Source organism: Azolla caroliniana, unplaced genomic scaffold, assembly GCF_043228905.1.
Source record: "Azolla caroliniana isolate FFs.n. ecotype wild unplaced genomic scaffold, voAzoCaro1.0.p SCAF_22, whole genome shotgun sequence".
NCBI classification, from domain to species: Eukaryota; Viridiplantae; Streptophyta; class Polypodiopsida; order Salviniales; family Salviniaceae; genus Azolla; species Azolla caroliniana.
The window spans coordinates 9,835,765-9,862,139 of record NW_028230457.1 but is presented as its reverse complement, the minus strand read 5'-3'; the positions used below and the strand labels follow the sequence as shown (position 1 = coordinate 9,862,139).

Sequence of the window (26,375 nt, the reverse complement as noted above, 5' to 3'; positions counted from 1 at the left end):
TAAAAAGGCTAAAGCTAAAAAGTAACAACAAAAAGCAAAATAAAAAACAAAAAAGCGAAAAGCAAAAGAAAAAAAATGCAAAAAAAAAAATGAAAGGCAAAATAATAAATAATAAAAATAAAAGAAACAAGAAGAAAAGAATAAGAAGCAAAGAGCAAAAAAAAAACAAACAAACAAAAGGCAAAAGAAAATAAAATAAAAAAGAAGAGACAAGAATAAAAGAGTAGGGAACAAAAACAAAAAGCAAAATGAAAAACAAAAAGCAAAATAAAAAACAAAAGCCAAAGCTAAAGCAAAACGCAAAAAGCAAAAAGCAAAACGCAAAAAGCGAAAGGAAAAACAGAAAACCAAAAGCAGAAGGAAAAAAAGGGAAAAACGGAAAAAGGAAATAAAAAAAGAAAAGGAAAAAGGAGAAAAAAAGAGAAGCTCGCGGCCGCCATAGCCACAAGCAGAGCTCGCCTCCTCCTACTCCTCCTGCTGTTTCTTCGGCCCCTCCTCCCCCTTTTGTCTGCTTTGATCGCAGATCTTCTTCTTCATCATCATCATCATAGTCTTCATCTTCACCATCATCTTCACTCATCATTCATCGACAGCAATTCAACCAAGTTTCTCTGCCAAACCCTAGCTATGCCAGTCTCCGTTGATGTCGCCATTTCTTGCCTCAGAAATCCTTGTGAGTGCTCAGTTCACCATCCTTGTTCTCCACCAACAGAAGCAGAAGCGGAAGCAGAGACAGAAACAAACTCAAGAACAGAGGCAGTAAAGCTGGATATCCCACTCTCTCCTATTCTCGAGTTCCAGTTCTTCCATAAGGCCATCAGAACGGAACTAGAAAGACTCTATCTGGACGCCATAGCTGTGGAAAAAGGAGGAGAGAAAGAGTTTCTTGCTCTTCACACTAGATACAATTTCCTCAGAGTTGTCTACACGCAGCACAGTAATGCAGAAGATGAGGTAAGAAGTCTTCTTCTTTCATCTCTTTAATAATTTCAAAGTTTCTTCTTGTCTTATTCTTTCGACCTGAGTGCTTCGTGTCTCTTTCGTTAGGATATAGCACTTGCTATTCGAGTTAAATTTGAAGCACATTGCTGAAAGTGTTGTTCCTTTTGTGGTCCGAAATTGTCTGAAGGACTTATCTAGCTCACTGGAGCTTAATTGAACAGAATTTATTTAGATTTTTTGAGCTGAATTGAGCTATATTTTTTCCCCTTTTCTGTCTGAGAGGTTGGAGGATGTTTCTCTTCTTGAAGATTTGATCAAATTGTGTTAAATATTGAAGCAAATGACTGAGTTAATTAAGATCACATAGCTAAAAATATTGCAGACGAATTCTTTATCTTAGATTGGGCTCAGTTTTATTTGTGTTCTTGAAGATGTAGCACATTTGAGGTAAGCTAGAAGTGCATCCCTAAAATACTGATCCCTTTCGTGATCACAAATCATCTGCATATATCCTAGATTTCTTGGCCTTAATTAAACTGTATTTTTTCTTGGTTTACTTTCTGAGATCTTGGAGGATACTTCTCTTCTTGAAGGTGTAGAACAAAATTGAACTAAATTAGAAGCACATTGCTGGAAAATATTTCCTTTTCTGATCATGAAGGGTCTGTTTAATGTCTTAGATTGAGCTGAAGCGAATATTGTTTCTTGTATCAAACATGTAGCACCACAACTTGAGTTAAATTACAATTGCCTTGATAGAAAACTGCCTCTTTTTTGGTCTGAAAGGATGTGCATGAATTTTCCAATTGCTTGAGCGCAATTGGAGATTTTTCTCTTATGAAGTTCTAGCTGTCACAAATTGAGTTAGTTTTCTAGAAAACTGGGTCTTGATGTGTTCAGAATTATTCTGCATAATGTTGTAATTTACATGAGCTTAATCAAACAGATTTTCTGTTTGGTCTTTGAGGATATTGGGAGGATGATTCATTCTTGAAGACAAAGCACAAATTGAGCTGAATTGATTGACTTAGAAGATGTGTCTTGTCATGGAAATGTAGCTTTGATCAAATTAAAATTAGAAGCACATTGCTAGGAAAAAGCTTCCTTTGGTAGTAAATGGTCTGCATAATCTATTTTTAGAACTAAGTTTATCTGGTACAAGGTATACCATAGAACGTATGGGACATCAGCATCCAAAATTATGTGTAGGAAACATCAGCATCCAAAAATATACTAACATATATGTGAACATTTCTAATGTTCATGACATGGTCTTATTAAAGATACCACATTCATTTAATAAGCGGATAATAAAATCTTATTGTTTTGAATCCAAAATCAGTGGGAAAGGAAAAGTAGCAGCAGGATATCAGTTATATGTCAACGTAGCCTGGAAGTCAATAATTTCAAGCAATCAGAGAGTGATTGTAATGAATGTTTCTAGAGACAACAATTGGTGTTGATTGAGTCACATTTAAAATTTTGAGGATGAGTTAGAGATGTGAAAACATTTGAATCTGTTTGGATGATCTAGGTTAAAGAGTTCAGGCTGTCAAACTGGCCAGCAATGTTTGAAACAAGTTTTATACGTATAAAACGAGATGGCACACGTTGGAACTCAATGCAAACTGGACCAACTAGAGGCTTGCCTTCTGTGCTCAAAATAGAATTTAACAACATAAAAGTTGTAGAGAGGCGCATATAGAGCAATTGTGGTAGTTGGCAAGATAAAACAACCTCGGAATTCTAGATGATGACTCAAAATCTCCCACTTGCCATTTTCTCTCACTTAACCACCTCAATGAGATAGAGATTAGGAGAATCAAATAGAAAAGATTTTTATTGTCCATGACCTATTGGGGGGGAGGGGAAGAGAGAGAGAAAGAAAGATATATTAATGTCTTTTAAGAGGCCAAAATAGCCTATAAGACCAAACAAGAGATTACATCTTAAGTGTTGCCTCGTCTCTGAGAACAACAAATCAAAATAAAATAAATATTACTCCGTAAATATAAAAGCAAATAAGATAAAAGGAGATGAGGGAAACCGGTTTTCGGCACATGTGAGATTCTCAAGTTAGATATATTGTAACTTTTGTCTTTGAAAGATCTCTAGCATAGGTCGATCCAGAATGGAAAGGTCTCCGAAGCGAGGGAAGCACTTGCGATGCCGGGAGATAATGGCTTTTGTCCGTCGATGACAAGGGTGTTGAGGCCATGGTCCATGGGGCCAGGGCCTACGTGCACGACAAATTGCTATTGCCTGATCAATTGTAACCCCTTTGTTGTGTCTTGGTCGGGAGCCCATTTGTGTATCCCTTGATTGACTTGTAACATTAGTAGGAGTGATGGGGCTAAAGAAAATTGTGATTGTTTTTTGTGGGTGAGCTTGTGTGGCTGTATTCGTCAACAACTTTTCTCGATGTCTCTTGAGCTCTAGCAAGAAAAGTCCTAGGCACCGTTGGTCCTCATATTCCATTACCTTGCGTAGCAGGCCAAAGCCTTGTTTAAAGAGGCGATGGTATCTCCCTCTGATTTCATAAAAGACACTACGGTGACAAACATAGTGTTCTTCGGATTCCACTCCTTGATGAAACAATTGGCAAATTCTTTCTTCTAGAGGTATTCGTGTATATCTGCCTACCTCAATCTGTAACTGATGTGATGAAGTTTGTAGCTGCCCTATTACACTGCGCATTGCATAGGATAGATGTATGTCCATATAAGGTGGCCTGATGATGAATCTATCCTCCGATTTGTGTAAGAAGTGTGTCTTATCATGGGCCATCTTTGCACCAAGTGATATTTTGGGGCTGATCCATGTTATCTTGTTTTCCAAGTTAATAATGTCAGTTTGGATCACTCTATTCTTTTCCAGTTTGGTCATGTATAGATGGGGAAAGTCCAAGCTATATTGGAACAGAGGTAGTGCATTTATGCTTATGGTCATGTGACTCGAAGCATTGCTGCATTTTAACATACCAACAATGAATGTCTCCATGTTCAGCAAGTTCCCTTGATGACATAAGTGCCAACCTTGAGTACCTTCCTCTAGGGAGCTCCCAAAGTCATTGGATAAAGATCACTGATCGGAATAATGCCCTGATGATTATAGGGGCTGCTCCCATCTCAGCTCAGATTATATCATGGTGCACCTGTGTTTTGCTCTTATCATTGGAGCAATCATTGACACTAAAAGTCTATCTAGATCTTTCTAGTTATTTGCCTTGTTAAAGATTTGTTCCCACGCTTCTACTCCATGGAGAAGAGTCAGTGTCACAAGTGTATCAAATAGCCACAATTTAGTTCGTGGCTCTTGGAATTGTAAATGTGCTCATTGTCTATCGAGAGCACCAAGGGCTGCATATCCGCGAGAAAGTCGGGTATGAACAGCCTCTTGTAAGGAGAACCTAGACCCTGTAAATGTTATTCCGAGGTATGTGTAGGACCATGTGTATGCCACCTTTTCCTCTCCCAAGAAGAATTCTGGTTCTGATCTTGCCACCCACGCTTGAATTGGTATTAAACACCATCACTTTAGTTTAACCCATGTTTATTGACAAACCTTCGGCTGAACAAAATAGTTTTAAGGTGTTCAGATGTCTTTGTAGTCCCTTTCGAGAGTAAAAAATTAGCACAATATCATCAACATATAGTAATATTTGTATAGCTACACCTGTTAGGCATGCTCCCGAACCCCTTAATCTCTCTATGTAATGTGATACCTCATCTACATAGAGAATGAGGAGAGTGGCTGATAATGGACATCCTTGTTTTACTTTGATTGTGCTAGCCACCACCTCTGACAAACTATAGGAGACCGCACTTTTCGTGACACAGATTCATATAATGCGTAGATTCCCCATGCATATCTGTAGGGACACCAAGGGCTTCTAGCCATTGCATAAGCCGAGCACGTGCACCATGTCAAAGGCTTTTTGGAAATCCACAAAGCAGCAACAAGTCCTCTTATTATTGGCTCCGTTCTCCTCGATAAGGGCTAAGAGGGTCAATATGTGATCCAAAGTTGTGAACCCCTTCTGAAAGCCTGCCTGTCCAGCTGAACAGCAGCCATTTTGCTCTGCCCACATACTCAATTCTGACTCTACGATCGAGCCATATAGTTTAGCCAAGTAATGGTCAATCATGGTTGTCCTATTGTTGCTTGGCATCATGGAGTCTCCACCCTTGAGGATTGGCACAATGGTATGTGATGAAGAGAGGTAGAGAAAAGATAGAGAAGAGAAGAGGAAGAGAAAGGAATGTTATACTATACCATTAGGAGAACAATACAAGGTTCGTAGACTCCAACTAAAAACTCAACTACATAGACCTTTTTTTCTTTCTATGACTCTAAACGAAAAATAGACCTCCCTTCTTCCCTCCTACCAAGACTCTTCTCACTTCTTGTAGACCTTCTATACTTCCTCACTCACCCCTATGGCTAAGAATACCCTCCTATTTATAGGTTTTTGGTTGTGTTATTCTGGTTGTGTTTTTTAAAATACACTCGAGTTGATGTGAGGTGTACTTTTTATATCATTATTTTCCCTATTGTAATCCCAAATTTGTCATACAATATCTTTTTAGAAAGCTCTCGTTTTCATCTTCTTTATGAATCTTTTCTTTTGAAATTTGGATATTAGATGAAGAAGTTATGAGCTTTTTTCTTTACCTAAATCTTCATATCCACGCCTTGCTTTTTTCTACTTTTGAAAAAATGCCTCTAACCTTATATTCCTTTAAGTTCCTTCCTCGTTTAATACTTGAACTTGTTATGTCACGCTTTATTCTTAGACATCTTAGCATCTAATGTATTTGCAACAGTCTTTTCTTACAAACAGAAATTGACTTCACAGTATGTTCTATTCATCTAGTAGGGAAACCTTCACACATAGCTCTATTAAAGATACGTGCTAGCAATAGGAGCAATATGTCATGAGCATAGATAAAGTGCTCACCAACCAATCCATCATGATCTTGGGCCTTCCCAAATTGTAACCAATCACATTGAAAAGGGGTGCATGTAAACAAATTGAAACCAATTATATGGATCATGAATATTAGTTCTTATTATTAGCCTTGCATTCCTATATGATCATTCTTTTGCAAAATATATGATTCAATGCCTACCATTAGCAAAAGATATCCACTTTCTTTAAATCCATCCTCAAGTTTTACGATATAGCTCAAATCATATCCAACTCCCAAATTCAAATTGATTTGGTTAGATTATCTACTGAATGTATCAATATCTGCTTGATCATTCTAGCAAAATATATGATTCAATACCTACCATTAGCAAAAGATATCCACTTTCTTTAAATCCATCCTCAACTTTTACGTTATAGCTCAAATCATATCCAACTCCCAAATTCAAAGTGATTTGGCTAGATTATCTACTGAATGTATCAACATCTACTTGATCACAGGCACACTCATCAACTGCATAACGAGGAACTCATTGCTAACCATCTAATACTCGAAAGCTCACAACACAAAGATAGTTGTAGGAGAGGGTGAACACCTTGCTTTCTACATACCAGCGTGCTCGAGTTAGGTTGTAGAAATACAAATGAAAAATAGTAGAGCATGTACACATGCATTAGATCCAAAATCTAGACCTTGAGAGAATGAATTTAGTAAATAAAAAATTTGACATGAGCAATGCACGAGACCTTTTTCTCTCCATTTCATACAGCCCTTGATAAACAATAGCTCTCATCTCCATAATCTCACAAAGGTTCTCATCATATACATAGTTGTTTCATACTGGTCTGGAATTGTCACTTTGGTAGGCAAACAAGTAAAATTAGTTCTTTCATACTGGCCTAGAAATGCCATTTTGCTGGGAAACAAGTAAAATAATAAGCAGTTATTAAAAAGTGTGCTAAAGAAGAATAAAAATAACATCTATTAGGTATGTATACCTATTGTGTTACATGTCACTTTAAGAATATTAAAGGATGTATTAGATATTTATGTCGTATATTTTAATATCTACTGAAGGTTGGCTGGAGGAGTGGTAATTTGATAATATAGGACTTTGGACAAAGCTTTGTTGAGCCTACAAGTAAGAATAAGGATGATTGGATGGAAATATAGAGCTTAGTACCTAGTTGTTGCATCTCTTTCTTTTTCTCCTGTACAACCTGCAGATGGCTTCTCAAATTTCAGTAATTAGAAATCATTTTATTCTCAAGTGGTTTGCTGGCGTAGGTTTTTTATTATATAAAGTTCTATAGTTGCCATGTATAAACTGAAGATGGCATTCATAATTATGAATGATAATAATGGAGTTCCAATCAAATAGCTTTGTGAAACTTCTTAATTATGTGCTTTATGCCTAACGTGAAAAATGCCTACACACTATGGAGTAGTAAAGTACTCATTGTGCACCAAAAAAATAAAACTCATGTTATATGGGTGGATGATTCTTACAGATGTATCTTGTTTTACTTTCTGGTTGTCATCTCCATTACTGTTGCATTTTCTCCTTAACTTCTTAGAAGTCATTGAAATTAATCTTGTTGATAGGCTGCACCTATGTTTGTTGACGATGTGGGTGCTTGTCTGCTGCATGAAAATGTCACTATTTTTGAAGAGTGAACTGTTCAGTCTTACGAGGTAATTCATAAATAGTTTTTATTTTCTGTATGTATGTATGATGTCTATTCATTCTTCGTCTTTTTGGTTGATGTTACATAAGTTTCTTATTTCCAGTGCTGATCCTCTTGGGTACTTATAATCACAGGTTATTTTTCCAGCTCTAGATAGTCGTGTCAAGAACATAGCTCAAACATATTCACTAGAACACAAGGAGGAATGCGACTTGTTTGATCAAATGCTACTGCTGCTTACGACGGCCCTAAATGATAGCATTAATGCATCAGCAAAACTTCGGAGAGATATAATATGTTGTACAGAAGTTATTCAGACAACTCTTTGCAAACATATGTCTAAAGAAGAAGAGCAGGTAGCATGCTGGTAAAATTATGATAACTGTTTTCATATCTATCTATTCATACCATTACAGAAAGAATGCATCAGTATGATTCAGTCAGAATAGCTATTTGCATGTCTATTCACATTATTGCAGAACAAATGAACCAGTATTATTTTGGCATCTTAATAAGAAGAATTATGGTGTGCACTCTCTCTATATGTGAACATGCATTGCATTTCTTATCACAAGTTGTGACCCAGATGTTACAATGCAATAATACCTTCCATAATAAATATGGAAATTACTCTGATTTGAAGTTTATATCTGAATGACACTTCACCTCTGGATAGTCTAGAGTTTACTAAATTTTAAGGGTAAAGAAGGCATTTGGGATATGATCCTGGAATAAAGCAGAACATACTGAAACTTTACTTGATGCAGGTATTTCCATTGCTAATTAAACATTTGAGCTTTGAAGAACAAGCTGGGCTTGTGTGGCAGTTCATCTGTAGTATTCCCGTAAATCTCATGGAAATGTTTCTTCCTTGGATTGCATCATGTCTTTCATCAGAAGAACAGCATGCAATGATTGAGTGCATGCATTCTGTTGTTCCGAAGGAAGATCTTCTTCGTAAGGTGGTACATATTTTATGGCAAACACTAAAATATATCGCTTTATGAAAATTTGCCAGAATACCTCGTTTTAAACATTTACCAGAATAATCATATTCAGCAAAAACAATAATTACCATGGAAGGTTATTCTGGTAATTTTATTGAAAAGTCAGGGTATTTTCATAATACCCAACAAGTTAGGAGTATTCTGGTGTTTTCCCTGTATTTGTGTTAAATTATGAAGATTCCAGATCATAATGCGCAACTAAATAGATCTTTGATGTTTCCAGGTGGTATTTGCATGGCTGAAAAGAGCTAGCATCATGCTAGAAACCAGTGAGATGGAAAAAATGAATACAAATGAGGTTGGCAAGGATGTTCTTGCACAAGCGGAGAAATCTCAAGATATTGCTGCCGGGTTAAACAAGGAAAGCAAATTGCAGGGATGCGATGTTCCTTACCCGAGGAAATCAGATTGTGTCCTTGAACGTGACAATGACACCATCAGAGCATTTGGAAGTCAGGCATATTCTCCCATTGACACACTGATCTCTTGGCACAATGCTATCAGAGAAGAGTTAATTAAGTTTACACAAGCAGTGGAAGAATTGCGTTCATTAGGTATTGAGTATCTTCCCATTTTCAGTGAGCATCTGCAGTTCTTAGCAGAAATCTGTATCTTCCATAGGTAAATGACATTTCCCTTTGTATAGGGTCTATAGGACAAAGTTTCATAGAAATTGAACTTCTTCTTTTAATGATGACCCAGGGGTCGGTTTCCAGATTGATTTTACTATATTCTAGTCTAGCATCCATCGCTCTCTATTAGTTGTACAGGGTTTGGAACCAATGAGAAGAGGTCAATTGAAAATAAGGCTTCAGATGCTTGTTAAGTAATATAAATCTGGGTGTATAGAGATTGTACCATCATCCTGATGATATCGGCTGTATTAGGGAGATAATAAGGTTGCTATCTTCAACTTTTAAGGTTATTCAGGCAAATGTGGGTAGTGAACGATAAATGCATGAATAGGTTGGTGAGTAGAGTTTTGATGTACTTGTTTCTATCGATGTTAAAGACTCTCTACGATGTGGCATATTTGTGGTTTAACTCTCAATACACCTTCACTAAGCTGCAATCAGCAATGTGAATTATTTGATTAATGGAAATTGGATTTCTTTTTGGCCTTGGAATTTCAAATGACTTGGTTAGAAGAGCTTGGAATCTCATTATGCATGTTCAAGCTAAGACAGAAGATTATTTGATGCGTCAAATTATGTTCTCTATAAACCTTACGGTAAATAGATCGTAGATGCACATGTGCTAATACTCTGTCTACAATTTTTGTTTTGTTCCTTGTTTCTGTAGTTCTCATATATAGAGTCCTAGACTCTAGTTATATTCTGATAAGCTATAATTTTTTGCATTTCTTCTTGGGTAATGTGATATCGATCTCATGTCGATTGTCAGACTAGGAATAACCGAAAGGAAGTTCCATCACCAGTATTTTGTTTATATTTTGTTTATATTTTGTTTTGCCAAAGTATGGTAATTTTTATTCATTGCCATCAATGTGTACCCCTTGTTTGCATATCTCAACTTACTTTTCTAAGAGAAAGATGGGAGTGTCTTACACATACTGGTGGGCCATTGCTCTTTCTTCACCACTGCACAATACTTCCAGGCTGTGAACTGGATGGAGTGAAGCTACGTGAAGATTTGATCATGGCATTGATTTGATGATACAAGGTGTTGTCAAACAACTCATCTAGTCCATTTAATATTTTTCTGACTATAATGGCTGAGACACCATCAGGCATCATGCACATGGTGGATGAGGTGAAGATTTTGACACACAGAGGGTTTGAGGTTTATGAGGTGGAGCTTTGAATACATAGTATTCGAGGAGATCTTACACATATTGGTGGGCCATTGCTCTTTCTTCACCACTGCACAATACTTCCAGGCTGTGAACTGGATGGAGTGAAGCTACTTGAATGTTTGATCATGGCTCTGATTTGATGATGCAAGGTGTTGTCAAACAACTCATCTAGTCCATTTAATGTTTTTCTGACTATAATGGCTGAGACACCATCAGGCATCATGCACATGGTGGATGAGGTGAAGATTTTGACACATAGAGGGTTTGAGGTTTGTGAGGTGGAGCTTTGAACACATAGTATTCGAGGAGGTTTATGGTGTGATAGCATTGTTTTTGGGAGTTGAATCCCAAAAACATGCCTGGAGAAATGTCACCAATATGACTCCAAACCGCTTCTTGGGCACTGATGATGTGCGTAAGACATATTGAAGAAGTTGGTGTTGAGCCTGGGTTTTTTGTTTCATACCATTTTTTTGTCATTGACACTAGTGAATAGATTTTCTTACTTCAATAAATATACTTTATTTTTCTCCCCATACTAGGCTTGATTCTATTTTGTTCTTTACCAACGATTTAGTGTTCAGGGACAAGCTTGATGATGTCCTGCTATCAGTATGTGAGATCATCTGAGAGTTTATATGAGTGCCTTGGTTCCAGGTCTTCTATGTACAAATTTATGGAATTAGTTGATTCTTGTGAACTTGCACTTTTATGATTGATTGTGCTTCCAGAGCTGTGGCCTAGATTTTAAGGGGTTTTCATAAATGAAACGGAAACTGTACACCAAAGGTTTATTTTAGGGTCAGTCCAACTTTTGTAAAGTGTGCATGAGTATTTTGCTGCTTCCCATGGAGAATGAAGTGAACAAAGACTTGACGTGAAATTGGAGATTGAAGGTTATACTGCATGTTTTGAGGTGATTGAGAGAAGACAAGAAGAAACTTAAAGGTGTTCTTAGGGGTAAATAAGCCATGCTGTATATTGGCACTGGGTGGAAAGTTGATACTACAGGAAGTGGTATAAGCTCATAACAATTAGGCAATTTCAGTATAAAGTAGTCAACAAGTTGAGCATGGTGATGTCATGGCATACAAAGTGATAGAAACATCCTTTCATGAAGATACAGTCTTTCTTCAATGGCAATTTCATGTTGAAGTGGTGGCATGCACCTGTTTGTATGTGTGCATGAGTGCATGTTGAGGCACAATACCATATACTGATTATATCTTGTAGGTCATCTTTTTGTATGTTAAGAATATTTCTTTCTGTTTATATGATTTCTACTATTGCAAAGCAAAGGGTCATGATGTTCTTGTAAGTCAGGCAGATAGAAGTCAAAGATTGTATCATAGCGTCTGTATGCATTTTGTCATTGTTTTGTTTTGAAACTAAATATTTATGGAAGAAAATAGTGGGTTCATACATTGATGCACATTATTGCATATGATCTAAACATCGATTAATCGTATTACAGTGCTGCTGAAGACAAGGTTGTGTTTCCAGCAATCGCAGAAAAAACCAAGCAACCATTATCATATGGTTCTGAGCATCTAAAAGAAAAACATCTGTTTAATGATATACGGCAACTTCTTGAAGATATCATGGTGGAGAAAAATTCACATATTTCAATTGAAATGTATAGACAAATATGTACACGTGCAGAAGTAATTGCACAAACTGTGCGAGAACATCTTGGAGATGAGGAATTGAAGGTAAATTCCAGAATTCTTCATTTGATCCTCAAGATAATTTGTGGTTTATGCTGCTTATGAATGGTTTCTTTTAGGTATTCCCTCTTGCACGTGATTATTGCAGCATAGAAGAGCAGCGGTTTTTAGTGTATCAGAGTCTTTGTGTCATGCCTTTGAAATTGCTTGAGAGAGTTCTTCCATGGCTTGCCACTTCATTACAGGAAGAAGAAGCCAAAGCCATGCTTGAAAACATACGTTTAGCAGGTATTTTTTCTTTTCCATTTCAATATGAAGTTTTGGTTTAGTGAGTAAGCTATAATTTTCTATTCGAGCTGTTCCATGCTCTGCGATTCCAAGTTTTGTGTACACGCAACCAAGGAAAATAAATGACTTGCTGAGGTTTAGAATTTGGTCTGTGTTAGTATATTTTGATCTACTCACTCGATGTAGAGTGTGTATCCCTGTGAACCTCAGTACCATGTCTGCGATATATCTTGAATTGGGACTACAAGGCAACTCTCGGTTTCATATCTGAAAAGACCCTATTGCTACATTTTATCAGGCAAAAGCATAAGTACTGTTGTTACATTTTATAGAAGTTGTGATTTTTGCAAGCACTGTAGAAGTTGACACAAAAAATATGCACAGCCCCAGAAACTTTAAAAATAGGTGGCACATGTTCTTTATGTTTGAAGCCCATTTAATATTGCATTTAGTACCTTCTATGTCTTTTCCAATTTGTCGAATGTGTATAATAACTTCGATTTGTATGCAGCCCCAGCATCTCATGCAGCATTAGTGACCTTGCTCTTAGGATGGGCTTGCGGAGGACGGACTAAGAAGCCTTCCACTATCAGATGCTTTTATGGAAATAATACAGATGGTTGTATCTATAGCTGTGGAAGGTATTGTTCCATGAGTTCTACAGAGATAGATTGTGAGGATTACACTTCTGTAAGATCACAGAAGCGTGCCAGGATCAGCAAGATAGTGGATAGACAAGAGTGCCAGAAAACTCAGTCTAGAGAATCTTGTTGTGTTCCTGGTTTAGGTGTGAGTAGGAGCAGCCTCTGCACTGGTGCTCGGAGTTTTCTCCAGTCTTCATTGTCCAATCCACTTCAAGGTGGTTATTTTGGGTCTGGATTGTCTGGTGGTGGTACTGAACCTTCTTCTCCTTGTGGATTGGTTCCTAAGCCAATTGATACAATATTTCAGTTCCACAAGGCTATAAGAAAAGATCTGGAGTACTTGGACTTTGAGTCTTCAAGGCTAGCTGATTGTGACAATCGGTTTCTACGACAATTCAAAGGAAGATTTCAGCTTCTACGGGGTTTATATTGTGCTCATAGCAATGCGGAAGATGTCATAGTTTTTCCAGCTTTAGAAGCAAAAGAGGCTCTACATAATGTGAGTCACTCTTATACAATTGATCATAAACATGAAGAGCGTTTATTCAATGAAATAGCAAATGTGCTGTCGGAGCTCACAGAGTTGCAAGCAAGCATGGTTCAGCAAGATTGTACTGGCTCATTCATGGTGCAAGTATCAGAAGATGGAAGCAATTCAATCCAGAATGCTGTGCTTCACAAGCAAAGTCTTGCTGCAAAACTGCAGGGCATGTGTAAGTCAATACATGTTACTCTAGATCAACATGTGTCTAGAGAGGAGTTAGAATTGTGGCCTCTATTCTCTTTGCATTTCAGTATAGAGGAGCAAGAAAAATTAGTGGGGCAGATCATAGGCAGTACGGGTGCAGAGGTCTTGCAGGCAATGCTTCCGTGGGTGACTACAGCTCTAACTGAAGAGGAGCAAAACTCTATGATGTATACAGTGCGACAAGCTACTCGGAATACCATGTTTGAGAAGTGGTTACGTGCATGGTGGAAGCAATCTCCTAATCATTCATCTGAATCATCAGTTTCAGATGATGAATTGCCCGAATCTGGAACTCCAGAATGCTTACAACTAGTGGCTGATTACCTTTCAAAGAATAACATACAAGGAAATGAAGCCAGAAGTCATTCAATCGAGACTACAGGTACTCCTGTTGCCTCTGAAGAACAGAATCTAGGCAAAACTCAGAGATCCGTGTCATGTTCTAGCTTCTCTTTTGATGGTGAAAGAGGGGATGATTACATCAATGAACATGTTCTTGAAGGCAAAATTGAGCAGTGTACAACAAAGTTCAAGCCTGGTTGGCAGGATATATTTAGAATGAATGAGAAAGAACTTGAGGCTGCAGTTAGGAAAGTCTCTGGAGACCCAACACTTGATCCTCGCAGGAAAGCTTACCTTATGCAGAATTTGTTGACTAGGTATGCTGTGTGTGAAAGATGAGCATATATTTTCTCAATAGTTAATAAAAAATAATCTGAAATGTTGCAATGGCAGTCGGTGGATTGTGGCTCAACAACACCCATCTCGAACAGGATCAGAATCACTGGATGAGAATGAAGATGTCCCTGGACGTTCTCCATCTTATACAGACATGAATGAAAATGTCTTCGGTTGTGAACATTATAAGCGAAATTGTAAAGTTAGAGCTGTATGCTGTGGTATCCTCTTTCCATGCAGATTTTGCCATGATAAAGTTAGTGACCACACCATGGACAGGTGATCTATCTAGCATTCTCTTTCATGTATTCCTATAAACTGATTATGTTAATACCTAATTAAAAAATCATAATTTTACCATGAAGATGACGGTGTAGTGACAGTGTGTGCTTTGTGATCTTAATGTCATGGGTTTTAGGCTTTAGGTTTGATCTTGCATTCATTATACAAATTCCACGTACTTTCAGGCAAGCAATAGAGGAGATGATGTGTATGCAGTGCTTACGGACACAACCAATTGGCCAATATTGTACTACACCATCTTGTAACCGGTTTTGCATGGCAAAATACTATTGCAACATTTGCAAACTACTAGATGACAGCAGGTATAATACATTTTCAGAAATGTTCAAAAACATTTCAAACTGCTTGATAGTAGCAGGTGTAATACACATTAAAAGATATTATTCCAACATTTGCAAACTACTTGATGACAAAAGATATTATACACATATATTAATGAATACTATTGCAACATCTGCAAACTACTTGATGATAAGTATAATACACATACATTAATTATGGTTTGGATACACAATTTCTTATTGAAATCCACTTTTCTCTGCTGCAGGGACATTTACCACTGTCCATCGTGTAACGTATGTAGAGTTGGAAAAGGGTTAGGAATTGACTTTTTCCATTGTATGACATGCAATTCATGCATGTCTACATCACTGACTTCTCATAAATGCCGAGAAAGGGGAATGGAATCAAATTGCCCAATCTGTCACGATTTTCTTTTTACATCTCACACTCCAGTGAAGGCTCTTTCATGTGGACACTTCATGCATTCAGCCTGTTATGGGGTAGGTTATTAACATGCCTTTAGGCTTATTTAAATGTTTTTTCTACATACCATTTGAGCCTTTTTGGCTGTGTTCAGTCATAAACATACAGACATAGTGGCTACATACATAAACTTTGTTTAGGGCCATTTTATATGTACCATTTCAACTGCTTTTGTTGTGCAGGCATACACATACAGTCATTACACTTGTCCAATATGCTATAAATCTCTTGGTGACATGAATGTAAGTAATCAAAGAGCCCATATACGTTCAAACATAAAATATAAGCTATCATTTTCTGAAATTTTATAGTTTTGTGGTGTACAGGTGTATTTTGGCATGCTTGATGCTTTGCTGGCTTCAGAACAGCTCCCGGAAGAGTATCGAGATAGGCAACAGGTTAAGAGCGTTATTCTAATTGCTTACAGTCAAAAGTGATTTTTGATGCTAGTGTCGTTTTTTGTATTAATTTGCTCTTATTTGCAGGATATTCTTTGTAATGACTGTGAAAGAAAGGGCAAGGCTCCTTTTCACTGGCTGTATCATAAATGTAGCACATGTGGCTCTTACAACACTAGGGCAATTTAAGCTCATGCCGACGTGGTCAGAAGATGAGACTAATGCATTGTATACCTTAAAGATGTAAAAAAACTGGAGTTGTAAAGTGAAGAATAAGAGTAAATATCTTTACGTGATGTAGTTTTCCTAGCTTATTATACTACCCATATAGGTGAGTGATTTCGTTGAAATGTTTATAGCCATAATATGCGAGCATAAACTTTCAGAAGGGGAAAATCTCATTTTATTTCCAACTTTGCAGTATATTACTAACAATCATTATGGCTATTGGCGATATATGATAACCAAGTTAGCTGTACAGTTCATGGGCTTTATTGTATCAAGCCTATTGTATTGTGATTTAATCTTAGGATACGAAAACTGTGTACTGTGTTTTCTAAGAAAGTAGAAGAGCTTTATTCAAATGATACTATACTCTTTCCATCATTTATATCCATGGAGGATGTGAAGTGCACACAAATGGCACTTATGTTGTCATCACCAATTGTGATGAGATCAAGATATAGGTTTTTTGGTTCACTAAAAAGAAACTAAAACGCAAGAAATCAATTCTGTTGTGAATCTGCAAAGTTGTAATCAGTTTTTCTCAAGGTATTTGTGGATGTGCAGCTGAGCTCTATAAAATTGTGTCGATAATTTTTTGTAGTTAAAATCTGCATGGGTACAAAGAAGTATGGTATAGTGTGCTCGTATGACAATTCATTTAGGGATTTAACCAAGTCTTGTACAACAAATGCTCCCTATTATTTTCCTCAATTTATTGTGTGTACTATCTTTGAGGATACTCAAATGTGGAGTTGGAGAATGTCAACAACGGAGAGAATACAATACTTCATGTGTTCTTTACAAATTGCTTTCTTTTCTGCAAATTCGGGGAGCTTGAACTTGCCCTTCCTCCCAAGTGTCTTGATTATTAAAGGGGAATGTTATAACCCTTGTGTGTGGAACCACATGTCGATTCATTAGTTGGAAAGATATTTTGTCATAACAAATTGCTTATGTGCTCAATCTCAATATAAAGAACGTTAAGTGTTTATTGCAAAGAACTAATGTAGAACAACTAGTTGACGTCCACGATGCCAAGATTTAATCATATATTGTTCTTAAAATGATCACAATATCATCAACTTTGAATATTTGAACCCAAAAAGGAGTATTATGTTTCCTACATATCATATAAAGACAATGCTCAACATTGCACTTCAACACAAACCATTATGTTTATAAAACATGTCAAACATACTTGGCATAACTTGTTTGTACAAAAATGCTAGCAAGCTTATAAAGAGACTAAATTTTAGGAACATATGTTAAACACCCCTCATACATGAGGTGACAATTATATCATTAGTATCTCTCCTAATATTGAGGTTATCCCTTATACCATTGCAAACTGTATGCTACCTAACTAAATTTTAAGTAATTTGATTTTAATGAAAATACATTTACTGCTTTAATCAAGTTGCACCAACCTCATCATCTTGATCTAATTTTGTATCATAATCAACTAGTTAAATAATTAAGTTGCACATTTACCTGTTACAATGCTTTCCAAGGTCACTTAATCTTAGGTGTCATTCGACCTCACAAGTTGATTTATTAACATAATAATCTAACAAGGCTCTAGAATAATTTAATCAAGATACTATAATTAGGCACAAGGCATTGGTTAAACCTCAACTTTAATCATACTTTGGATGCTTCATCTTTACTATTTCATTTTATTGTGATATAGGTTCAAGAAAGACATCTATGTTTGATGACATGTTATCTTTTTTTAACAAATGGTAGGGTGTAGTCAATGCCATTTCAATAAGAAGCTTATGACCCAACTTCTTACAAAATATCTAATACACTACATCCTCAACAAGATATATATTCAAAAAACTAACGTGAACAAATGCTCATGTGGTTCCACACACAAGGATTATAAAATTCCCCTTTAATAATCAAGACACTTGGATGAAGGGCAAGTTTGAGCTCAACGAATTTGTGGAAAAAAAAGCAATTTGAAAAGATCACCTGAATTGTTGTATTGTCTCCATTGTTGTTGACCTTCTCCAACTCCACGATTGAGTATCCTCCAACTTTTTGCATGGATTGACTTGGACCTTCGATGGGGATATTAAGAAATACAATGCTCTAAAATAGTCTTACTTCGATTATTGAGCCTCTTGTTTGTATTTGTGATCATTATAATCTAAAACTCTATTGTGGGAACTAAAAACAAGCTGCGACCTAAGGAAGGGGTAGGCCAAAATTTAACTCTCTTTGCAATTTTATGAATGAATTCAATGCTAATGCAAACTTGCTTTAGCACTTGGGATTCGTTTAAGAAAATTTATTTCCAAACTTGTCGATGTTTCATTTATATTGATGGCTCTCTAATCTTAAGATTATACAAATGGTTTAATAAGTTAATGCCTTTAAGATAAAGACAATGATTTTATTTACGATTAAACTTATTCACGTAATTGTTGGCCTTGTCTAAAAATTAAGAAGTCATAAATTTTAAGAGTGATCTCGAGAAAAATCAATTGGTTATATAGAGGGCCTGTATCAATTGTTGTGCCACTTGATAGTAAGATGACTGACAAGTGATATCTTGTTGTAGTGTGTTAATACATGGTTTTATTGTACAATCCTTTTACATAGGTAGCTAGATGTCATGCACCCTCGAGTAGTGACAAGACAACTCACAACCTCATTGGATCAATTAGAGTTAGAAAACAATCAATAAAGCTAAATTTCCTAGGAGAACTAGACATGTCCACTATTACCGTAGGGGTAATCAAAAGACCATTGTGTTTGTGAGAAAATAGGCACATACTATTAATACGATTTCCTTGCATATGATGATTATAATTGTTATGATATAATTATGCTCAATATTACACAATGGGAGAAATGAATAAATGAAACAATAGCGATTCGCCTTAGAATACATCGGCCATGGTTCTATTACTTGTACCCATGATATGTGCGCACCACCACTATTTATGATCTTAATCATAAAAGAAGAACGTAGAGGTGGTCCACAATCACTATTGGTAAGGTGATGGGGTTGTATCAATGGGAGTGGGGCGTGAACGATATGAACTTTCTCGCGCTAGATGAAGGTGGGGAGTCGTTTGCCTTCAGGCGTATAAATGGCATAGGGACTCCTTCTCTCGTTGTGCGAGACATTAGCAATGTGCCCGGTTCGGTTTCTTTGCCTTGAAACTGAACTGAACCATTTATATAAAACAAAAACCAAACCAAGTCATTTATGAGCTCTGAAGCCATTTAAACGAAAACCGTTTAGGGAAAAGTTGAAACCAAACTGAACTATTTAATAAAAATTTTAAACCTAACCATTTAAGTGAAACTAATTAAAAAACGAAATAAGCAAAAATACATTAAATTAAATAAACATTTAAGTTAAATAATTAAATTAATAAAAAAAGGCATTACTTAAACCACTAAATTAAATAAACATTTAAGTTAAATTAATTACACCAATAAAAAAACATTAGTTAAACCATTAAGAGGAAGAAAAAGCTAACCAAAAACAATAAATCTTTAAACCAAACCACTTAAACCAATAAGCCCAAGTGTTACAACTAGACCGAATCGAAACCAAACCATTTATTAAGAATCCAAACCAAACCAAACCAAACCATTTAATTATTTGGGAGCCGATAAAAAAACCCTAAACCCTATATCCTTCATTTGGTTACATGTTCACAGATGCAGGTATCTCGGTAGTGAGGGGCCCGGTTTCGGCTCGAGCAGATAAGCCGTTGAAAAACCATACTAACGAGACATCAGCATCTGCGAACATGCAACGAAATGAATGAGATCTACATGATTTCATCGCGTACTCCATATGATGCGAGTGAAAGGAAGAAAAAAGAATTCATTGAAAAGCTCGACCCCAAGGGACTCGGAGACAATGTTTCGGATTGGTACTACCCGACGCCCCGCCCCGCCCCGCCCAAGAAGGTATGGTCATGTTTTGTCCCTATCAATAAAGATGGTATGGTCATGTTTTGTCCCTATCAATCAGAGACAGGTATGGTCTGTCCCTAACAGAAAGACAGAGACAGAGACAGAGACAGAGACAGTGAGAGAATGAGAAAAAGAAAGGTGTGGACATGGACTTGGGATCTCCATGCAAACTAACAGTGCATGCCTTCCTTCCTTCTCCTTCATTCATTCATTCATACACACACACCCACCCACCCACCCAACAGAGCTGCTGCTTCCCCTTCTTCTTCAAGCTTTTTGGTCAAGTTAACCATGCCAAGTAAGTATGCAGAGATCCATCCCTCTTCTTCCTTTTGTGTTTTTTGAATGCCCAATACTCTGAATCAACTAGGACCTCCCCCCCCTTCCATTGAGCCATGCCTGCTTTTGTACCCTCTCACCAGGAGGAATCTGCAAGAACAGAGGAAAATGATGAGGAGTTTGATTATGGAAGAAATGTCCCCACAGTGACCCATGAGAATGAGAATGGTGAAGGTGGTGGTAATGGTGATCCTCTTTCAGCTTCGGTGGACAGAGAGGGCTCATCAAATAATGGCTCAAAGGATGAAGAGGAAGTCCCTGAAGAAATGGCAATTGCAAATAGAGAGGGTTCATCAGGTGGTAGTATAAAAGATGATGTAGAAAATCTAGAAGTTGTAAATAGAGATGGTTTGTCACATGACGGTGCAAAAGATGACCAAAAAACCCTAGAAGAAGCTGTAAATATAGAGGGTAGAATTTCATCATATGATGATGACATTGATGATGGAAGAAAAACCTTAGGAGAAGTAGTAATCAGACAAAAGGAGAGCTCATCATATGGTGGTGAAGATGAAGGTAGGAGGTCATCATATGAACATAGAAAAGATGGAGAAAAAACCTCAGGAAAAGTGCCCAGTATAGATTGTGAGGATCCATCATATGATTGTGAAGAAGATGGAAGAAAAACCCTAACACTAGATGAGATTGAGAGAATCCTCATCGACATGGAATCTAAATTCGCCCCTTTTGTCCGACATGATATCTATGGCCGAATGGGAAAAGAAAACACCCCCATATCAGAAAGAATTCGCCTCTTTGTTGCTTTTGGAACTATAGTTCCGCTCAGGGCAGTTTTACTTCTTGCTATTGTTATTCTTGGTTATACCATTTGCAGGATTTGCACTCTTTTTATACCCCCAGATCAAATCGGAGAGAATAATGGTGAAATAAAGCATCATCCGGAGGTGAAGATTTCTTATGAGAGCCAAGAGAATTATGCAAATTTATGTGGATGGCATCGGGCAGTTATTGTGTTGACTGGACGAGTTCTTTCAAGGGTATTTCTTTTTGTGTTGGGCTTCTATTGGATCAGAGTAATAAATATCGAAGATGATTTTAAGGTAAGACATTGATGCTCCCATGGATGGGTTGGTTATGTAGTGTATACAATTTGGATATCGCTGGCTTTTTTTGATTGTTAGATTTAAGTTGGTTTTGTCTTCTCTTGTTTTGTTTCTCATGTTTCCTTTCAATTATTAAGTCTGATTTGGTTGAGAGAGATAGATAAATAGAGAATATTAGTGTCTATTGGATGCCAAAATAGGCTTGCGAGACAGATCAAACAAGAAAACAATGATATATTAATGTGTGCTCGAGGCTGAATTCCCCCTATGAGACAAATCATATCATAAAATCAAGCTTTAGCCTTCTCTTATGTATACAAGGTAAGGAGAGATATAGTTAGTGAAATATGTATGGAAGTTGAAATAGCCTGAGGTTTGCTTGGAATGGGGCATGAGATGTGAAAGGCATAGAAGTTGTAATCACATAAACTATCTACGAATCATTGTATGCATCAGAAGACATTTAATCAAGTACTGTTGAAAACAATAAAGTACCTCACATGTAAGATTTCCAGACTTAAGAATGCCACATGTTTAGAAGTCTTCTGCTACAACCTTTGTAAAAATATGTGCTAAATTGTCTTGGCTGCGTGCAGTGTCATGCATGCAAGAAGTACTCGTTATAGCTACCTCATGTTGATCGAACTCTACACCCATTCATACATAAAAAACTGTCAAAAGTTATGGGGTCAGAGTTCCAGTGGGGGATGGTGAAGATGCCTAACTTGGCATATGTGAAAGAGACTTAACATTCTGATACCATATGGTTGCGTCAGTAAATAGGATTTTGTGGGCATATGGTTCATGAATCTTTTGACATCATTTAAGTCAATACGTGGTATAATTCTCATTACATTTTAGCTCATATTCCAACAAGTTGAAGATTGGTTCAATTTTTCGCTGAGCTTATTATCATACCATTTATTGATTAGTGTGGGGGAGGCATTGTTCTTGAGGTTTTCTCTATATTAGTATATTGGATAATGAGAATAGCTTCTCATGTATGAGCAAAGTAGCTTGACCGGTTGGGGATGTTAGTAGATTTAATGAGCAACATAGAGAAGAAATCTGTTTGATGATTTGATTTAGCTACAATACTTCTTCAGATAAACCCCTTCTTTCATCTGGCTTGCATATTGCACCTTCTATACACTTTTTACATAAAATCCTAATCTGTTTCTCTCTATGATGCTGAAAAGATCTATAGAGACAGAGTCTTAAGAGTAACTATTTATATTCTTGCTGTGTTAATTGGGTTCATAAATTAAATAAAAAAATGGCTAATATTTTATTTAATATACAGGGGCAGTCAGAACTACGTCCTGCTGCAGTTATATCCAACCATGTGTCGTATATTGACATTCTTTATCATATATCAGCTGTCTTTCCAAGTTTTGCTCCCAAGGTATGTATGATGTATATGCTGCAGTGTTGAGTTTCTGATCTAGTGAAAAGAGTGACATGATATTGCTTTTTGATATTTCCTTTTGCATGATGGTGTATAATACTTGTTTACACTTACAAATAGAGATCAGTGGCCGATCTACCTATTATTGGTCTAATCAGGTTAGATCATGTTCTAACATTCCTATAGTGATAGGTTTGAAATATATATGTTGTCTTGACTTATTTTGTGGCTTTGGTTTTGCAGTAAATGTTTAGGCTGTGTCTTCGTTCAACGTGAAGAGAAGCCTTCAGATTTCAAGGGCGTTTCAGGTTACAAGAATTGTTTTATTTCAGATTAGGAGTCTTGTGGTCTGGTTGAAGTATTGTAATGTATCAAGAATTTTAATTTGGTATTCAAAATGATTGCAGTCATGTGTAAACCAGTGTGTCAGCCTATGTAAAACCTTGTATTACATACAATTGTATTATGAGTATGCACACAGAAAAAAGAATCATCAAATTATTGTTATCTTGCGTTTAGGTCATGTTCTAAGAGCTCATGCCATCGTTCTTTCCAGGAATTATCTGGAAGAGGATGCAAGCCGCTGCTAGAGATAAGAATGTACCTTTAATGATGCTATTTCCTGGTATATTTCATTTTTAAACAATTGTGTTTCAGTTACCTATCCTGCAAATTTCTATATTTTATGCGTGCTTGAGATTTGATTGGATGATATATTCTTGAGATTTGATTGATTGGCAAAAGGTGCATCGTTAACTGAGATTTGATTGAATTGACAAATGATACATGGTTTCCTGAGAATTGCCTGAGATTGGGTTGAATAATGAATGATTCATAGTTTCCAGAGATTCGGTTGAATCATGTGCTCTTTGATCTTGAGGTCTAATTAAATCATGTCTTCTTGAGATTTGATTGGTTCTCTACATATATCCAGAGGGAACAACGACAAATGGCTTCTATCTTCTTCCATTCAAGACAGGAGCATTTCTTGCTGGCACTCCAATTCAACCAGTTATCTTAAGATATCCATACATACATTTTAGTCCTGCCTGGGAGACTATTTCCGGGGCAAGTAATTCACATGTGCTTTTGTTGACAAAATCAGACGTGGAACCCGAAAAAATGTGATGATATCTTTTGATTTGTTTGGTTTATTTTCCCGAGTCATGTTTTTTTTCTAGTACCAACTGCCATGTTGTAAGAATTGTTACAAATAATCTTTTTTGTTTTTTGTTTTTTACTACATCTGATGAACTTGTGTCATTTTTTCAGGTGAGACATTTCTTTCTGCTTCTTTGCCAGTTTATAAATCATTTAGAAGTATTGTGGCTCCCTGTTTATTTTCCCTCTGAAATCGAAAGAGCTGATCCAAGGCTCTATGCGAGGAATGTCCGAAAACTGATGGCAGTAGAGGTATTGTTTTTCATGCCTATATATTTCATACACATGTATATGTCTATATTGCTGGCATTGTTTGTTTGTTTGTTTGTAGGGTGGTTTGTTCCTGTCAGAAGTTGGACTGCGAGAAAAGCGAATTTATCACTCTTTCTTAAATGGTAATTCCTGGCAAATGTCAAGAATTGTCACATGACAACAAAGTCACATTATAACAAGATTTGTAATGTTTATTACTCAAGTAATATGGAGTTATTATGATGCAGAGTACATTTTCCAAAGCTCCTAGAAGACCATGACAATGCACATATTTTGGGGCCTTCTTTGTTGTGAAGGTTTCTTTCCAGGTAGCTTTTGCAGCTTTTTAAATAGTTCAATGGAGGTCAAAAAAGTTTATTTTTGCTTGACTAAACATATTTGTTCTTTGGGGGGAATGTGTAGAGGAGATTCTTCTTTGGATTTGATCTCACGGCGAAATAACGAGGCATAGAAAAATAAAAGATCAGAATATGTGAAAATAAAAAGTACTATTGATGTCATTATCTATTGCATTTTTTGGTAAAAAAGGCATCAAAAGATCAAGAATTCATCAAGAAATCTGTGCTGAGCATGAATGAATCAACATCATCACAGTTTCAGACATTGCATTATTTGATGTTAATAATGAGTGTCGATGGGTGTGTCTGGAGAAATTCTCATAAAGAACCTATTGAATGAAACCCAATCATCTATAGAAAATGATCATTTATAGAACCTATCGTCGTAGTGGTTTCATGAAATGTTCTTTTTTCTCTTGGGGTATCGATTAATGAAATATTGATTATAAATTGTAATCCTTGCAGAGCTTAAATGATGTGCATTTTTATTCTTTCTAGAATCAAATGTTATGAAACACACTTGACATTATATGACATTGAGGTGTAGGCTAGCAACACTTGACATTATATGACATTGAGGTGTAGGCTAGCAATATTGTGTTACAATATGATATTGGGGTTCAAACTGTGACAAGAAGTATTTAAAGCAATCCATGGTGCTTGTGTGTCTTCGTCGTTTTTTATCACTATTTTAAGCTTCAAACCTTGCGCAATGAATATCTAAACATGATTACTCATTCAACTCCAACTGATTATTGTCAATTGTCAAGTCATTCGTTCCAAATGTTGATGATATTGTTCCCATGTGTGATGCTCATAGTTAGCATGCATGCAAATACACTATTTCCTTTAGTAGAACACTATATATACAAGAAAGAGAGAAGAAAACACCAATTCCTTGAACAGAAAATCTTCTACAATAATTACGTAGGAAAGATAAAAACATAGATACATATGAATCTTTCAAAATGAACCCATGAACATTTTTGATACATTTGGGAAAGCTTACTTTAATTGATACCAAACTCCATGAACTATGTCTGAGATATGCAATAAAGGAAATCTGCTCATTGCATTTTAGATGCCCAATGGATTCAATAATAAGTAAAGGGTGCAAGTTTGTAAAATATGTATCTTCAAGGTGTAGATGCATTCATGCAAGTGTGTAATGAAAAAACTGGAGAGTAATTTTATTATCGTTTGTGGAGGTGAAAAATGACTTGTGGTATTGATCAAAAGAAAGCATTTTCATGCAATGTGTGGAGTTGAGTGATCTTGATGCTCAAAATTGTATCAATGTTAATTGCAATTGAAGGTGCACATTGTGACAAAAAGGAATATGTCAAAAATGTCTTTATAATTAAGCATAAACCAAGTTACAACTTCTTGCCTTAATAAAAATATGTGATATATTCCTACATGCAATGGAACTAGATTAAGTTGAGTATATTAATTGAAACAAATGCTACTTATATTGGTAAATGTTAGATTGTATATTGTGGATTTTAGTAAATATATTTTTGCAGATGGATTATGGATCTTGGTAAATCATGGCAATTATGTTCACTAACACATCTAGTATCTCATTTTCTACTTCACAATGTTTGCTTCTATTTCTTATGGTGCGATTCAAGATCATGTCCTTCTTACATTCCATGAAACCATATTTATGCAATTAGCCTTATCTACCCTTGGCTCCTTAAGAGGAACCAAGTGCACATAACTACTGAAAGCATTTCCAAAGATT

General features: G+C 36.4%; 2 protein-coding genes across 7 annotated transcripts; both read left to right on the top strand.

Annotated features, from left to right (window-relative positions):
- The first annotated feature begins 527 nt into the window (after positions 1–527).
- LOC147849960 (zinc finger protein BRUTUS-like) lies at positions 528–16,462 on the top strand. 2 transcript variants are annotated; one of them, XM_087336968.1, is made up of 13 exons: positions 528–954; positions 7,696–7,917; positions 8,329–8,523; positions 8,792–9,189; positions 11,859–12,096; positions 12,171–12,339; positions 12,851–14,390; positions 14,467–14,688; positions 14,877–15,014; positions 15,260–15,494; positions 15,660–15,719; positions 15,804–15,875; positions 15,963–16,462. In XM_087336968.1, exons 1-13 carry the CDS (start codon positions 628–630, stop codon positions 16,062–16,064), a joined length of 3,918 nt encoding a protein of 1,305 aa, XP_087193094.1. In that variant the 5' UTR covers positions 528–627; the 3' UTR covers positions 16,065–16,462. The 2 variants fall into 2 exon arrangements, with proteins under 2 accessions (XP_087193094.1, XP_087193095.1); XM_087336969.1 differs by lacking the exon at positions 528–954 and having other exon boundaries at positions 7,791–7,928.
- Positions 16,463–20,165: 3,703 nt separating this feature from the next.
- On the top strand, positions 20,166–25,030 carry LOC147849959 (lysophospholipid acyltransferase LPEAT1-like). Of its 5 annotated transcripts, none has more exons than XM_087336975.1 (11): positions 20,166–20,343; positions 21,220–21,445; positions 22,752–22,853; positions 22,977–23,014; positions 23,100–23,164; positions 23,413–23,481; positions 23,791–23,924; positions 24,129–24,269; positions 24,349–24,412; positions 24,518–24,598; positions 24,693–25,030. In XM_087336975.1, exons 1-10 carry the CDS (start codon positions 20,192–20,194, stop codon positions 24,538–24,540), a joined length of 1,014 nt encoding a protein of 337 aa, XP_087193101.1. In that variant the 5' UTR covers positions 20,166–20,191; the 3' UTR covers positions 24,541–24,598; positions 24,693–25,030. The 5 variants fall into 5 exon arrangements, with proteins under 5 accessions (XP_087193101.1, XP_087193097.1, XP_087193096.1 ...); XM_087336970.1 differs by having other exon boundaries at positions 20,289–20,343; positions 20,439–21,445; XM_087336971.1 differs by having other exon boundaries at positions 20,206–21,445.
- The last annotated feature ends 1,345 nt before the right edge of the window (positions 25,031–26,375 follow it).

Excerpts from the sequence above, each read along its gene's own strand:
- LOC147849960 (XM_087336968.1), top strand. The coding sequence starts at position 628 with ATGCCAGTCTCCGTTGATGTCGCCATTTCTTGCCTCAGAAATCCTTGT. Across the intron at positions 7,918-8,328 it reads TGTCTAAAGAAGAAGAGCAG|GTATTTCCATTGCTAATTAA; the intron begins GTAGCATGCTGG and ends TACTTGATGCAG. Across the intron at positions 15,495-15,659 it reads TGCATTCAGCCTGTTATGGG|GCATACACATACAGTCATTA; the intron begins GTAGGTTATTAA and ends TTTGTTGTGCAG.
- LOC147849959 (XM_087336970.1), top strand. Across the intron at positions 23,925-24,128 it reads CCTGGGAGACTATTTCCGGG|GTGAGACATTTCTTTCTGCT; the intron begins GCAAGTAATTCA and ends TCATTTTTTCAG. Across the intron at positions 24,270-24,348 it reads GAAAACTGATGGCAGTAGAG|GGTGGTTTGTTCCTGTCAGA; the intron begins GTATTGTTTTTC and ends GTTTGTTTGTAG.